Source organism: Vicugna pacos, unplaced genomic scaffold (genome assembly GCF_048564905.1).
Source record: "Vicugna pacos unplaced genomic scaffold, VicPac4 scaffold_136, whole genome shotgun sequence".
In the NCBI taxonomy this organism is placed as follows: domain Eukaryota; kingdom Metazoa; phylum Chordata; class Mammalia; order Artiodactyla; family Camelidae; genus Vicugna; species Vicugna pacos.
In genome coordinates this window covers 99179-115112 of record NW_027328816.1, presented here as the reverse complement: position 1 = coordinate 115112, position 15934 = coordinate 99179, and the positions used below count along the sequence as shown (strand labels likewise).

Here is a 15934-nt window from a genome sequence, read left to right as displayed (position 1 = left end):
TCATACTTTACAGGACAAATGAATAGTAGTATCACCTCTGTCATCAAAGCTCACGTCTATTTATTCATCACTCAGTTTGCTAATTGGGTACTTACAGAGCTCACTTCACCGTCCTCCCGTGGGCTCAGGCTCCACAGAAAAGAGCTGGTGTGTCTTCCTCTTTTCCAGAAGAAGACACATTTAGCTTGTAGCCTTCTGTACCTCGCCAGACTTAGGATATTAGTTTGTTGGTTTAATTGTATTTTCTGTTGGCCATGTCCTGACAGGAGAGAAATTTTACCTCATGGTCATGTTTCAATTAGCTGTTACTGAGAATTGCTGATCTGATACATAGTGTATGTATTATATTAACTTTGTAGAGTAGTTATCATTTTTCTGTCTTTGCCCTTTAATTTTGATTGCCCCTTCAGTGTTCTATCCTTTTTGGGGCCTTATTTTTTTTTAATTAAAAAATGTCTGTTAACAGTTAAGAAAACAAAAACAAAGAAAAAATGCACATGGGAGCTAAATTTAGAAAATGTCTAGTGTGTTTTCTATCTCGGCAATGGAGGGTTCTAGAAACTCGTGAAAACTTTCATTACATAAGTTCCTTAAAATGCTGATTAAGAAATAAAACCTTCCTTCCTCATCTTTCAAGCTGCACAACTAATTGTCAAGAAAGTGAGGGGAAATTCTCAGAAGCCAAGACAAATGAGAAAGCAGGGTTTCTGGGAGATATGCGAGCCTTAGAATCCCTGGGGTGCTGGTTCGATCCTGAACTGATTTTCAGTTGCCTTGACAGGAGGGCAGGATGTGAGCCCCAGGCCTCTGACACTAGGAGTTGGATGGGGGATCATATTATGGGCCAAGCCCATCCTGAGGATCTTGGTTTACTAAAGGGTGAAATAGGAAATAAAAGAATTCCTCAAGGCAAGAAAATAAGGAAAGTCAATTTTGTTGGAAGAGGGGAAAAATAACAAATCCAAAGTAAGGATATAGTTTAAAGTTGTTCTGGCATTAGAGTGACCACAAACACCTGGCAGAAAAGCACAGCTACTCCTTGATTGATAAGTTGTGTTTTGAATGAATCAGTGAACAGCCATTCTGAAAAAGGCCTCCAGAGTCTTGTGGATCAAGATACTGGACAGCAAACACCTCCCTTCCAAGGTCTCATTCAAATAACCAGAAAGGTTTTAAAGGAAAGAAGCCATGATCATAGTTCTATTTATTAACATTTCTATATGCTACGAATTCAGAGGTGACTATGTAGTTGTCTCCTCTATTTTGGACCTTACTTTCTCTTTGGGGATACAAAATGACATAGTTGGTAATCTTGGTGGAGGGAGGTGTTAGTCTGTTGCACTTAGCCAGGAGAGGAGATTAAGAAAACAGTGAAGGGTGGGTGAAATTTTTAGCTGAGGACAGTCTTGTTCACTTGGCTTTTAATTGCAGGCTCAATGAGCTGTCACTGGAGGGAATAGATCTTACAGAGGATGGAATTAGCTCAGGCCTCATTGGAATGGACAAATGAACCTGGAGAAAGACAGTCAAATCTGTGCAGACATTAAAGTTCACTTGAACGTGCTGCATCCCTGAGCCAAAGATAGGACAAATATGCAGCAATTCTTGAGGACAGAAGAGTGGTTTTTAAGGTTCTCCAAGAATGAATCCCATGGAACCGAGATGGCCAGTTGTCAAACTGAGACTTTGTTCTTTGGACGGTGTACCCAGCAAGGGTATTGGCCTTTTATATGTTTCCATTTGTCTTTAATACATGTCTGTTGATGAGGACATGGGCACAAATGTTTGACACCTTGTCGAGGCAATTTTGGATACCTGCCTAGAAGCACGGGCACAGTTGTGGCTGCTTCATACATCTTGCAGCCCATCCCTTTCCCCGGCTCCGTGATCACGGCAGAGTGGTTCCTTGTTGACCTGTCCGTTTCCTCTGTGACATCATAACCCATGAAAAGACCGGAGCATATTAACTTGGCTTTGTTAAAGTCAAAGAAACAGATCAAATATGGAGTCAGATTTGTTCTTTCCTATTTCAGTAGTACCATGGAGATGGCAGTTTGGGCAGCTTTTTGTAGTGTCCTGGAGGCTTTCTCTCTCAGCTTCTGGGCACCTCTATTGAAAACCCTTCATTGCTGTCTGGCCTGCTGGTAATGCACACTGCCTGTTTTGCCCTGAAGATGTGTTCTGTTTATAAACTCATCTCTACTCCTTGGAAAACAACTCAAGAAAAACTCAGTTGGTTTTCCACCAGCCATGGGCAGGGGTGAGGTATACCATGTTATTATTTCATAAAATAATAGTAATAATAGTAATAGTAATAGTACTAGAAATAATAATAGTATTATAATAATAATAATAATAATATAAAAGAAGTCTTAAAACAGGACTGAGCACATTGGAGAGAGTCAATAAATGCTTTCTGGCTTAAATCAAAAGTGATGACTTAGTGATTCCATGGCTGCTGTATTTGCTAAGCTAGTTACTCCTTTGCTCCATTACACATTATTTTAACTGAAAAAGAAATGCAAGCAAATGGTTAAAAAAAAAACTCAAACAGAGCACAAAAATACACAAGTGAAAGAAGTTTTCCCTCATCCTCTGTTCTTTCAGCCCTGTCTGGAGATGCCACTGTTTACTATCTTTTGGGTGCTTTTCCAGATATGCTTTGCACATTCCCAACTATGCATGTAAATTCCTTTAAAATTTTAGTTATTTTTAACTTAAAGAGATTTAAATCCTCAAGTGGCTTCTGCCCGGGTAATAGAACAGAACAAATCTGACTCCATATTAGATCTGTTCCTTTGAATTTAACCCTATGCTCTGTCTCCTAGGCTTCATCTTGCTTGTAAAAAATTGTTGCCTAGAGCCTGAAATACACAGGAGAGCTTATTCTGAAGCTCTGACCTTTAAGGATATTGAACACTTTTTCATTCATTAAAAGATAGCAAATTGCAGAATAGAAAATAACATTTGTTTTGTTGGAGATTTACAGGGATCTGACCCACGCAGATAGCTGTAAGAACAAAGGATTCTAACAAGAAGGAATTCCTACACTAAGAAGTTTGCAACAACCAAGCGCGTAGGAAAGGAGCCTGAATTGTGACTTGGGGAGATGGTTTTCCAGAACATTAGTTTGCCAACTAGGTCTACAGAAACTTGCTATTCCAAGCCCCAACATCTGGTTTCCAAACTTATTGGCCTGTCCTGCACTGGGGAGAATGAATTTGGACTTGGTAACACTCCTATCTACCTAGAAAGCTGGGCACTGGAGCTGAGTGTTATGGAAACAGGCCAGCCAAGAAACAAGCACCAATCGGAGTGCTGGAGTACTCAGAATTATTATGCCGGCGGGCTCAGAGGGGCTTCTGCTCCGAAGTTCTGAGCACCTCCAAGACGTGCACATGAGGTTTTAAATACTTCAATACAACTAAGGGGATATTAGCCAATAAGACTTAAAGAACAAAAAGCAAGGAATCAGTACACTGGAGCTTATCAATTTGTAATAGATCACGTTACTGACACTTGTTGAGCTTGGAATTACGAGTTAGGTTGTTAGGCCAATAAACTGACACTAAACTTCAGATTTACGAGATAGCCCAGCAGAACTTAGATCAGTAAACCGACACTTATCACACTTAGATTTGTGACTTAGCTTGTTAGCCCAGCTGGACTTTTCCTTCACATGAGGACAGCTCTCCCACCCCCAGGAAACCACTGTGAGCCCTTGATGTTTCCACTAGGGTGGGGTATGGTTTACCCAGGAGGGATGGGGACTATGCACCAACACTCAGGCAGTCTGCTCTGTCTGGGGCTCTGATCTTGTACCACACCACTCCCCCCAGCCCAACACCTGGGACAGTGGAGCTAAGGCAGTGATCCTTCCTGCCTGTTTCCCAGCGTGTAAAAGGGGAATATGTGCTCTTCCCAAGGAAGTTCTGAGCGACAACACCTGCGGGTGCTTGGTTCTCAGAGCAACAGAAAACCCAGCTCCGCATGGGGGCAACGGGTGTGATCCCCGTAGTGTTTCTGCAGAAGCATCTGATGGAGGGCTGGATCAGGGAGGTAAAACATGAGCTGCGGGACTTGAACGGTTACAGAAGGGTACAGAGGTAGGTCTGCCATCTCAGGGTGCCCTAGAGGTAAAGCTTTTTCTCTCCAACTCCGCTACGACACTCCCCTATCCAGACCCATCCCTTCTCTGCTCTTCCTGTCCATCTGTATCCCTCCACTTTTCCCCTCTTCTCCACCCGCTCCCATCTTCTCCCTCCCTCGCTGTCCCACCTTCTCTCGCAGAATCCAGAGAGGATCCATGTCCGTCCTGCGCATGCGCTGTCGGTGCCTGGTGGTCCGCTGGTTCGAAGCTCCATGTCCGAGCCGGGGATTGGCCCCAAATGCTTCTCAACTCTGTCGCCCGTTAGGCCTTTGGTTCCTGCCTGGGGCCGGGGCTTCTGGCTGTGGAAGTGCAAGGTGGGGGGCTCCCGGGAAAGGGTTCAGGCGGCTTCGGGAGGGTGATCCGCCTTTCACAGCCCCCAAGGGCGCCAGTCAGCCCGTGTTCAGCTGAATTTCTCTGGCCAGACCCTTCTGACAGCACCACCTGCCCCGGCGCCCCGGCCACAGCTGTCCAGGTCCAGGTGTGCGCCTGCCACCTCTCACGCAGCCGGGATCCCCTCAGTCCACGGCTGGCGTCCCCTTCCCCTCTCCCGCCCGCGAGTCCTCTCCTCCCGGGCTTCCTCTCCTCGGCCGCCTGCCCGTCCCCACCAATGGGCGGGCTGTTTCCCGGGCGGGCGTGGTCTGCGGACCTGGACGGGAGCGGGCGGCTTATGCTGGTGCTGGGGCTGGCCTCCGAGCGGGGCTGCAGCCCGCACCCCCCCTTTCCCTCCCCCCTAGGGCTGCCCTCCTTTCCCTTTCACCCTCCCTCAGGACCAGCTCAGTGGCGTGTGTGCTGCTCCCCGAGCTGAGAGCCTCTGGCTGTAGCGCCCAGCTTCACCTGGTGGAGTCGGGAAAAGGGAGCATCAGTGCTGAGCAAGCTTCTGTCTCCTCCCTCAGTGTTTCTGCCGCAGGTAAGTACCTTGAACACTTTCAGGTGTTATGATGGCGGTGCTTGTTGATGTCACGTGTTTTTATAGTGAGAGGGATTAACAGTGGTGAAAGCAGGGCTTGGTTCTGTTAAAAATGAGCTGAAGGCATGAAGCTGTGATATCCTCCTTCCTTCCCTCTCCAAGGGTGAAACGTGTGACCGTCGATTTTAAAAAGACAGTTACAGTCCCTAACTAGCCCAGCCCAGCTAGTGTGTGTTAACAGGAACAGCATCACCAGAGGCCTTGGAGACCCAGGGATATTGCAGTCCTAAAGAACTCCTGGCACAGTTTGGTTTGTATTGGTTTTTTGTTTTTCTTAAATTGTGGGACAGACTAGTGGCATAAAAAGAAAAATATTTGTCAAGAAATATTTTTTCATATAACAGCGTTATTGTGATATAGTTCACACACCATGAATTCCATCCATTTAAATGGTAAAATTCAGCAGCTTTTAGCATATTCACAGTTGTGCAACCATTATTATTCCAGAACGTTTTTATCACTTCAGAAAGAGCAGTGGAAATGAATGACCTATCCACCCCTCCCCAGTGGTGGTTCTAAAGAAATTTCTTGGCTAATCTTGACCATAAATTCACTTGTTACATTCCAAGAAAAATCTGGTAGGAATTCTAATCAGAATTGCAATGAATCTGTCTATCAAAACAGGAAGAATTAACGTCTTTATGGCACAAACTTCTTCTACCCATGAATATATTTCGGACCCTATATTTTCCTCTGTCCAGAGCCTGGCCCATGGGAAGTCCTCACTACTTGTTGGGCTTGTGAATGATGAGATTCTATACATCGTTAGTTGCAGCTGTAGCCTTTCACAGAAGAGAAAAGAAACCTCAGTGAAACAAGTGACTCTCTGATGGTCAGAAAGAGTGACAGCCATTGCTGGAGTGATCCAGTGGACTTGGTGTTTGCAACCAGAATTCTCCACCACCTACAGCTAAGGGGATTAGAGTGTTCTTTTATTTTTTCTTAATGGCGTTGCTTTTATTTTTACTTATTTTTTAAATTATTTTTTATTTAAGTGTAGTCAATTTACAATGTTAGTTTCAGGTGTACAGCAGAGATTCAGTTATAAACATATGCATATGTATATACATATGTTTTAGATTGTTTTTAGTATAACTCATTACAAGAAATTGAATATAGTTCCCTGTGTTATATAGCAGGTCCTTGTCATTTATTTTATATTTACTAATTTGTATCTGTTAATCCCTCCTTTCCTGCCTGCTAAATACAGTTTGCTTTCTATGTCCATGAGTCCATTTATAGGAGCACCATTTTTCCTAGTAATATATGCTCTTTGGCTGCTTTCAGTTTCAGTAATTCCATCTTATCTGTGGGCGCTTTTCTTCTGGTGGCCTTTATGTGGTTTGCACACGTGGTAATAGAGATCTTTATTTGGGAGAACTCCAGGTCTCGTGTAGTCCCTGGTACAGAATGCCCACTGAATTGATGATTGAACTGGGAAAAAAGCACAGTAAATGCTGGAATTTCCACTATGGTTGAGAATTCCAGGTTTCAATAACCTGTTTAGACAACCTTAATATTGGCTGCACCCATACTGGGTAATTTGGTGGAAATTCATGGTATGGTGGTGTAGAGACGGGGCCTTATATTCTTCTTCTCTTTCTATTTTCTAACACTCATTCTCCTGGGCCTTCCAGATCCTCCCCCAGAAGTGCCCAGGGCTGGCTTGGTGCTGCACTGAGGCAATATTTGTTAATAACGCCCTTTCCTCTTCTCCTCTGAGCCTCCGTTTCTTTCTGTGCACAATGAGCGCTTAGACTAGATAAATACTTTTCAGTTTCTTTTAAAGCCATGTTTCCTTTGAGAAACAGAAAATGCAAATATCTCCTCTCAACCCAACCCTTTAGATTTTGGTATGTCCTCCAAGGAGTGACATAGCTCTTTGTGAAAAATTGATGTGATTTTGATTGCAGGTGACACAGAAAAGACTCTTCAGAGATTTATTGCAGGGAGAGGGCAGGAAAGAGGCAGTATGTGACACTTTCTAGTGTGAGCAACGGAGCAGGGACTTGGATTTAAATACGGTGTCTGACGTGGCCTCTCTCTAATCTTGTAGAATGTGATAAACTTCTCTACCTCAGTTTCTTGATGTGTCAAGTTGGGGTGATAATATTTTAAGGCTTCTGTGAAACATTATACAAATAAGACATTTGTGTCTCGGTAGAAACAAGATCTGCTAGGGATTCAGGGATTTGTTTAAAAAAAATTCTTGTCCATAGCACTCTGTCTGTGTGTATTTAGACGTTCCTGGAGGGTGAGGGTGAGTCTAAAGTCCATTGTGGGACAGGTGGCCCATATTTCTCCGTGTCCCAGTTTACCCCCTACTCCCCAGTCCTCTTCCTCAGTCCAGGATGAAGTTCCCTAGTAGATTTACACAGAGGTCTTGTGGAAATGGCTTTTCATTTTATTGTTTCACCAAGAAGGGCTGCCATCATGATCTCTGTGGTCAGGTTTTGAAGGGCTGCCATCATGATATCTGGTAAGAATTCTATGCAATTTGGAGTTCCAATTTAATGAAAAGAAAAAAATTACAAATAGAAAATTAGAACAAGGGTGGTGACAGGGGCTCTTTTAAGTGGACACCATTAGCTTTGTTAGCTTCAGGTGCTGTGGCCTGTTGCCACGAGGACCCATCCTCTTGCTCTGAAGTTGGAGGGACTAGTGGGCTCAGTGGGAATGTTAACTGAGTGTATCTCATGGGCTGGGCATTGTCCTATTTGTACTGTGTGTTCCTTATTTGAGACAGTGAGCTCACCTAACCTCGATAACCTCTTTAAAATATTAGACTTTTAATTTTGAGATGTAATGTAGATTCCCATGTGGTAGTAAGAGATTATATGGAGAGGGCCTATGGGCCCTTTGCCCAGTTTTCTTAATGGTTCCATCTTGCAGTGTTGGGGTACAATTCATTACTGACTCACTAACAATTTGAGGTTTGTGTTATTGCCCTTATTTCTATTCACGATTAAACTGGGGCTTCGAGAAGCACACAGGCCTGCCCAGGTCACCCACATTGTTAATGCAGAGTCGGGTGAACGTGGGCTTGGGATTTCCAGGCAGTACCATTATGATGGTTTGTGGCAGGGAGCAGCATTCACTTTGCTTGCTTATTCATTCATTCAACAAACATTTATTGAGTAAACTCTGTGGGTCAGATGCTTTCATAGAGTTATCTGATTCTTCAGCAGTACTGAGAATCAGGTAATGTTTATAATTTTTAATCTGCTCTGAGAAAATTAGCTCTGAGAGGTTATAACCCCCCCAAAGGAAGTATAACTCATAATTAGCTCTGAGAGGTTATAAACCCCCCAAAGGAAGTATAACTCATAAAGGAGGGATAGAACATGTGTACAGTCACCTCCTTTTATGCAGGTGGTACCCTATGCATTTTACATTTTCAAACATCCGTAATCCAGATATATTCTTGTAAGGCAAGGCTTTTTTTTTAATTGAAGTATAGTCAAGTTTACAATGTTGTGTCAATTGCAAGGTGTTTTTTGACTTTTGAATTAAAAAATACTTTTTCAGCTGGGTAATTAGGTGTATTTACTTGTTTCATTTTTAAAATGAGGTACTGGGGTTTGAACCCAGGACCTCGTACATGCTAAGCATATGCTCTACCAATGAACAGTACCCTCTACCCCAAGGCAAGTTTTCTTATCCATTATTATGAAGCTTAGGAGTTCAAATAAATTGAATAGGAATCCAGATCTTTTGATCCTACTGTGGTCCTTTTCTTTATATTCTGCTGAAGGGGGTTGGGGAAGCATTTCCTTTGTTCATTTCTTTATTCAGCATTTTTGAGCAGTGACTTTGCATCAGGGCCTTGCTAGGTGCTTGGAAATAGAAAATAAGAAATGACCTTTCTCTGCAGAGGCAGGAAGCCTAGACCAAAAGCTGGGTAATGTGATCGAGCTACAGTAGCCATATGCAGACTCTGAGGACAAACTGTACCCTTGGATTTGCTTTGGCTTCCCTTGTCTTCTGGCTGGTACACACCAGGTCACCGCAACCCAGATGGGCCCGTAGCACACAGCAGAGAATGTACCTCGATCTCCTCTCCCCTCTCGGCAGGGCCTGCAACATGAGCATCCCTGACTACGTGCAGTGTGCTGAGGACCACCAGACTCGTCCCGTTGTGGTCCAATCCATAGAGATCATCTCAGAGGAGAATTTCTTTTGCATCTATCAGCTACTCACCTCGGTTAGCCATATCAGCCCTTGTGGCTCCCAGTGGACACTCTGTATCCACTACAGGCACCGCTATGTGCCCGAGAATCGGTGGAGCGTCTTCCAGAAACACCCCAAGGTCGTGGGCCTTGTCACCATTACCGAATGTCTCTCTGCCAAGGCCTTCAAGAAGCTCCACATGCAGAGGAGCTGTATGGCACATCGCTTAATGACTCTCAGCTTTTTGTCTTTGTGCAGCATGGGGAGGTAGCCGAGCAGACGCGCACCGACGTTGCCTTCAATCTAAGAGTACTGCAGGGTGGTGGAGAAGAGGATCGAGGACTTCACTGAGTCACTCTTCATCTTGCTCAAGTCCAAGTGGCTGGATGGTGGCCCCAAGAATTCTGGGGACAAGATCCCCCTCCCCTGCATCCCGTTTGAGAAGGAGGACTTCATGGGACTGGACACAGACAGCAGGTAAGTTTACCTGGAGGCCAGTCCACCTTGGCTGTGTGCTGGATTGCTTCCCTACATCCAGAAAGGGATCAGCAAGGAAGAAGTCAATCTTGTAGCCAAGGGGGGAGGGAGGTGCAGCCCGCCGGTTTCCAGACATTTCAAAGTGAATCCGCCTTTATTTCAGAGAGATCCTTTTAGGGTTAGTGTGGACACTTACTCCCGCTTTACAGCCAGGAACATGGTGGAACCCCTGGAGTTGCTGTCCAATAAAGTAGCCAAAGCCACTGATGCTAGGAGCACTGGGGAGGAGGCTGGACTCAGCTGAGATGTGCTGTAGGTCAAATGCACATCAGACGCTGAGGCTTGTCTAGTAAAAGTACATAAACTATCTCTTTACTTCCTATATTGATTACATGTCAAAATAATAGTATTTTACATACAGTAGATTAAGTAAGATCTGTTCTTAAAATCACATTCTAGTATTTGTTTTTTGTTTGTTGGTTTGTTTCTTTGTTTCAAATTTTAAACGTGGCAACTGGGAAACTTTCTTTACATGGCTCTCATTTCATTTCTGTTGGGCAGCCTGTCCTGGTACATGCTCATCCCTTTGCTTATAGATGAGATGCTGAGCCCCGAGAGGCAGAACGAGGCGCTGGTTGAGCTGCGGCTGGAGCCGCTGTCACCTGCCTCCCAGGCCCAGCACCTTTTCAGCTCAGGCCGTCTCTTCCTGCCCGACAGCCACCATGCCAAGTTAGGACATCAGAAACACCGCCAGGGACTTCCGAATGAACTCCTTATGCAGGGAAAGGCGTATCACGGTGTATGGGACAGAGCAGGGAAATGTTCATTCCCACTTTGTCCCTGTGATTAAGTCAATGGCCCCACTTTGCCTCGGAAGTACAGATGAGCTCTTCTGGGCTGCCTACCCCCCACCTTCTGCTCTGTTTCCCCATATATCTATCGTGTTGTCCCTCGGGCTGAAGAGGGTGAGATGCCTTTGCCGAGACGTGGAAACCTTTGCTGGGGTGAGTGAGGGAAGCTGTGTCCCCCCGGCCTACGGCCTCGGTCCTTGAGTCTGGAGAGGGCTCATGGTGGTCCCACAGGTGGCGGTCAGAAGACCTGGCATGTGCTACCGGGCCCGCTTTGGAGGTGGTGCTCTGTGATTCTTGAACTTACCTAAGATCAGATCCTACTTTCTGGTTGTTGGTAAGTTGGAGGAGAAGATGCTAGAGAATTAATAAAAAGAATGTCTAGACCAGCCCTGTGAGTGAGAAGCACAGGGGACACTAGTCCCACCTGCGAGAGCCCACCTAGCAGGCTCTGGATGAATTTTCTGTTCCTCCCCGGAAATACCTCTATGGCTTAAGGAAGAGGAGAGGCATGTCGTGGCCATGATCTGTACTTGTCCTCACAGGGCCCTGTGATCTACATGCTCGCACTCCCCATCTGCTTCTTGGAGATGAGTTGACAAGTTTAGGAGCCTGGGCACTGCTGAGGGCATAGCTCCCAGCACCGTGCTACACAGAGTCTGGCTCTGTTCACCTCACCTGTCAACTCCTGCTGAGGCCCCAGACATTAGTCAAGGTAGGTGCATCAGCGAAACCTAAGCAGGGACCACCTTCTCCCCCTGGACAGACTGGTGAGTGAGCAGTGGAAGCCTGGAGCCCTGCCCCAGCCCCCATGCCAGTGCCACTTCTTTTGTCATAGGAGGCACTGGTGACATTTTTGCTCAACAAATGATTGTCTCTGAGTCTGCAGACCCACCAGAGAATGCCAGCTTGTTTTTGCCTTTTGATGTCTGCCCTTGGGACTTGGCGGAGTAGCTGGATGTGTACTTAGCCCACAGTGGTTCAGCGCATTGAACCTGTCTCCTTGTGGGTCTGTCTATTGTGGTACCATAAGGGCTCAGCCAGCATCTGAACGTCATTGAGATAACGCGGCCAGTGAGCTAGGGTCAAGCACATTCTCCTCCAGTCACTTTTACTCCATTGTTTCTTTTACTATTCCACAGTCATTAATTTTCTAAACAATGCTTTGGTGCAGGACCAGAGCCTCATTCTCTCCTGCTACTCTTGGTGGAAGTGAGTAAAACGGTCCAGACTGAAATGCGACAACAATTTGTAGCTCAAAAGCTGCCTAGACGCTTGTAGGTCGAATTTTGGTTAGGGGAGCTGAACACGTTGTGGTCCCCCGGCAGCGCCGCTCCCCTCAGGCCCCTGCTTTCCCTTGAGCAGGAGGTGAGGTTGGGCCTCACCATCCCCGTGTCCCTGGCCTCACACACTCACATAAATTCTTGTACATGCAGTCAAAATCATTTTTGTTCTTGTGTGATTCTAATTTTCTCTTGTTCCTCTTTTCCTTTTTCTTTACTCCTTTTTCACTTGTACTGCCCAGTGAGCATGTTGTTGCTTCTGAAAATGTGGGCTGTGCACACCCTGCATTGGAAATAGCCAGATTGCCCTCCGTACAGTCTCCATCACTTTAAAAACAACAACTTAACAGCTGTTTTGATCCATCTATTATCTTAGTCATTTTTTATTTCTAATTTTTTGGAATATTTGCTTTGTTAGCTCATCACCCACTGGTGTTTGATACCTGTTGAAATCCTTGCTTTTGAGGAACATGTTTGGTCCTCCTTTTATTTGGTGACAAATGCGCCCTTATTAAATTTGTTTGATTGTTTTGAAGAAGTAAGATGCGAATTGATTTTGTCGGCTGCTCAGGGATTCTTTTCATGGAGTATTTAAACTTGTAAGGTCAAACTCTGCAGCATTTTGCTCGATTCCTGCTTTTACACAAACGTGCTCGGCACGCGGTTCCTGGCTGTCGCTGTGTGACGTGCATGACGGCGCTTCCTGGCCGGCGGTCACTGGTGAGGAAGTGGCCGCCACGGAGGTGACAGCTGCAGAGGACGCTGTTGGAGGAAGCGGTCACCGTTTGATTCTTTAATTTTTTTTTTTTTGCATTCAACTTCCCCGTGCCATTTACTTTACTTTGCCTTCATAAAGGGGCAGAATTGGGTCTAAAATCCATGACACTATTTGTTCCCTTTACGAGGCTGGTTTTTCTGGGTATCAGGACAACATGAACTTCTCCTAAGTAGCTGGCTCACCTGGATCTGTTGGACACAGGGACAGCTAAAAGGGCCGTAGCTTCCTCTCTGCTCCAGCCAGTGGGCATTCAGAGCTGGGTCTGTGGTTTGCCTCAGCAGCCGTGTAGACCTCCCTGCCCCGGCCTTTACTTTTAACCCATGTTGGCAGTAAAGAGTTGAATCCGTTTCTGTTGCAGCTGACATCCACCACTGACAGCCGTGTCGTTAGTTTGTGGTAGTCAGTCTCCAACACCCCAGACAACCGTGAAGGAAGATGATTTGGCCGACCTAGGACCCTGGATTCTCACCCTCACCATGGTTCATCTCACCCGGTGGAAGGGTGTGGCCACCACCATCATGCTGACCATGAGGCCTTGTTTCTCCTTTCATGCTCTGGTCCAAATGTGGACACTTCATTTTTCACTGAATTTGTCTCGCTTGAGACAGGCCAGAATATCTGAATGAGTCCATCACATTCTGGGTGGGGAACAGAACAGAAGTAAGTGTCGCAAGTAGATGGAGTCTAGGCTGTCCGGGTTGGCAAATGCAGGCTGGGATCTGTGATGGCTGGGCTGTACACTGGACACAGGCCTTTCCTGTGGCTCCTGAGAGCCCATGAGTTGAAGTGATAACAGCCTTGCGTGGGTTCCCCCATCCTCATCTGCTCATTGGCAAGTGTGTCTGCTAATTAGGAGCTCCCCCAGACCTCGGGCCCTTCAAAGCTCAGACCATGGGAGAACCTTGAGTCCCTTCTCCTGGACATCCTGTGTGAGAATCCACTGCCTTCTGAGGTGAACAGCGGCAGGAGATGCCTCCCCCTCCAGGGAGCACCCTACGGAGGACTGTTAGTGCACCATGCTGTGAGCTTGTGTGTTTCCGGCCATGGTCCCTACAGAACTACAGTTGAGATGGGCTTATTGATGGAAATAACAGGACTGATTCCAGGGCAGGGCCTGGGGGAGGGAACAGTGGAAATTGAATGTGACCTCAGACACCTCGGTGGGTGCTGGGGCTGTTACTAAAATGGGGAGTCTGGGAGATACCTGCCAGGAATGGAATTCTAGAGTAAATGGTGGACATGAGGCATTTTTAAGATGCCATTTGTCATCCAAATTAGGACTTCAAAGAGGCACTCGGGTCGATGAGCCTGGGGCTCAGGTGAAGGAGCCGGACTAGAGATACACGTTGGGAGTCGTCATTCTTAGCTGGTGTTCACAGCCTTGCATGTGAATTAGATCATCTCGAGAGCTGCAGACTGAGGCTGAGGGGTGGCAGGGCTGTGTCTTGGTTGGAGGAAAGCCCAGACCATACAGCTTTGGTGTGTCAGTCAGTGGCGTTTGCCATTTTCAAAGCAATGCCAGTTATCCTTAAGGGGCCAGGGGCTGGGCAGGGCCAGCCAGGAAGAAATCTGAAGGGAGGGTCGTGGCCACGTGTGCGTCTTGGGAAGGTGCAGAGTCTGCAGGGTACGGGAGGGTAGACTCCTCAGATGCTAGAGTTGCAGTGAGGAATGGGGAGAAGTTAGTCACAATCACCTGTGAGGGAGGGAGGGAGGTCTAGGGAGCCCCACCTTACCGGACTCGCTTTCCCATGAACAGAAGGCAGTCAGACAGAGGATCTGAGGTGAGAAGGGATGGGCACTGGGAGGGGAGCCAACCTGGAGAATGGTGCTTGCAAAATTCTGGAATAGTCTCCCTGAAAAATAGAGTTAAAAATACCCAGACTCTTAAGAACATTGTTAGTGACTTGGGAGGAGGCAGTTGTTTTTCTGGCCTCCTAAGGGTAAGGCATGTATCCAGGGATACACAGAAGATACGGGCAGTCTGTTCCGGGGGCTTGATCGTTACCGGGGGAACAGTGCAAGTTTAAAGGGGGAAAAGGGCAGCCGAGGGAAACTAGCCAGGCCCCGTGTCAGGTACCAGTCGGCCGCCCTACTTGCGTGTTGCATTCACATCCATGCCTCCCAGGTGGGCGCTGACAGCCCCCTTTTGGGGATTGGAAAGCCTTCTCAGAGGGGTTAAAGAATTGGTCCATTTAGTGACTAGTAAATGATGTAGCAGGATTCAAGCAGGGCCTTGTCAGAATTCAAGGGCATGTTCTCTCTACTGTTTCCAGTACTTCCCTGTTATACCTGGAATGGTGAAGTGGGTCAGTTTTGGAGCCTTTCAGAAAAAGTATGATTTAAGCGCCTCTGGACTGGTTCACAAAGCTCAGCATTCTTTGATGGTTCTGAAGCACGCAGTGATTTTCGCCCCAGAGAGGTAACGTCTAACTCCTTTGATGATGACGTGGTTGCAAATGGTGTACAGGTGCAAAACCAGACTTTGCAGCTTCTGAAGGGAAACTCTCCAGTTCTCCCTTGGTCGGCTTTCTTCCTCGGGATGTATCTGTGCTGCAGCATAGGCCTGAGCTTTCCATATGGAGTGAGAGTTTAATATCCGATGTTAGCATAAAACGGTCAGATGAAGAAAACCGACGTTGACAATTTATTTTTGGGTTTCATTAGTCAAAATATACTATCAGTTAATGGCCCATATAGCAAATGAAATTGAGTACAGGACATTGCATTTCTTACTTTCTATTTAGAGTTCTCTTACAGAATAATGTTGCCTGCTTTGGAACATCAGCTCCACCACTCACGGCACCTATCAGTGTGTTGGTGTGATTGCATTTACAGAGTGAATGTAATCTGGGCTTCCTCAGCCCCAAACACTTCAGTGCAGAATCACGGGCTGTAGCCGTCTGTTAGTCACGCAAATACTTCTAAAATTATATGATTCCAGAAAAGAAAGAAGAGAGAGAGAGAGATTGCCTTTATCAAATTTCCTTTCAGTTCTAACTGAAAACTGTTGTTGAGCAGCTCTGGTTTCCTTTGGATAAGAATATATACATTTCTTTGCATGTAACCTGGGTTTTGGGCTAGAACACCAAGTTCTTGCTGTCCACAAGCCACAAAAATAGTAGCCAAATTGGACCCGTGTGAAATAGTTTATACTTTTTTCTGAGAAAGTATCCTTGAATTTGGGACTTGGGCTGTGATTTCTGCTTTTTGCTTCCCCCACCTGTCTTGTAATCTCTCACTCCTTCCCACGTGGTTCCCAAG

At 46.1% G+C, this 15934-nt stretch overlaps 1 protein-coding gene and 1 long non-coding RNA gene across 2 annotated transcripts in view; one reads left to right on the top strand and one right to left on the bottom strand.

The window, feature by feature from the left end:
- LOC140695093 (uncharacterized) overlaps nt 1-15934 on the top strand; it is a 66267-nt gene that overhangs the window by 33144 nt on the left and 17189 nt on the right. Inside the window, exons 9-11 of the mRNA XM_072958012.1 lie at nt 4291-4464; nt 4918-5057; nt 9546-9764. Coding sequence (XP_072814113.1) covers nt 4291-4464; nt 4918-4971 — 228 coding nt within the window. The 3' untranslated portion in view covers nt 4972-5057; nt 9546-9764. The remainder of the gene's footprint in view (nt 1-4290; nt 4465-4917; nt 5058-9545; nt 9765-15934) is intronic.
- LOC140695094 (uncharacterized) lies at nt 201-4541 on the bottom strand. The gene is made up of 2 exons (XR_012070780.1): nt 4279-4541; nt 201-259 (listed from the first exon to the last, which is right to left on the bottom strand). It is a non-coding gene; the product is annotated as an uncharacterized lncRNA (long non-coding RNA).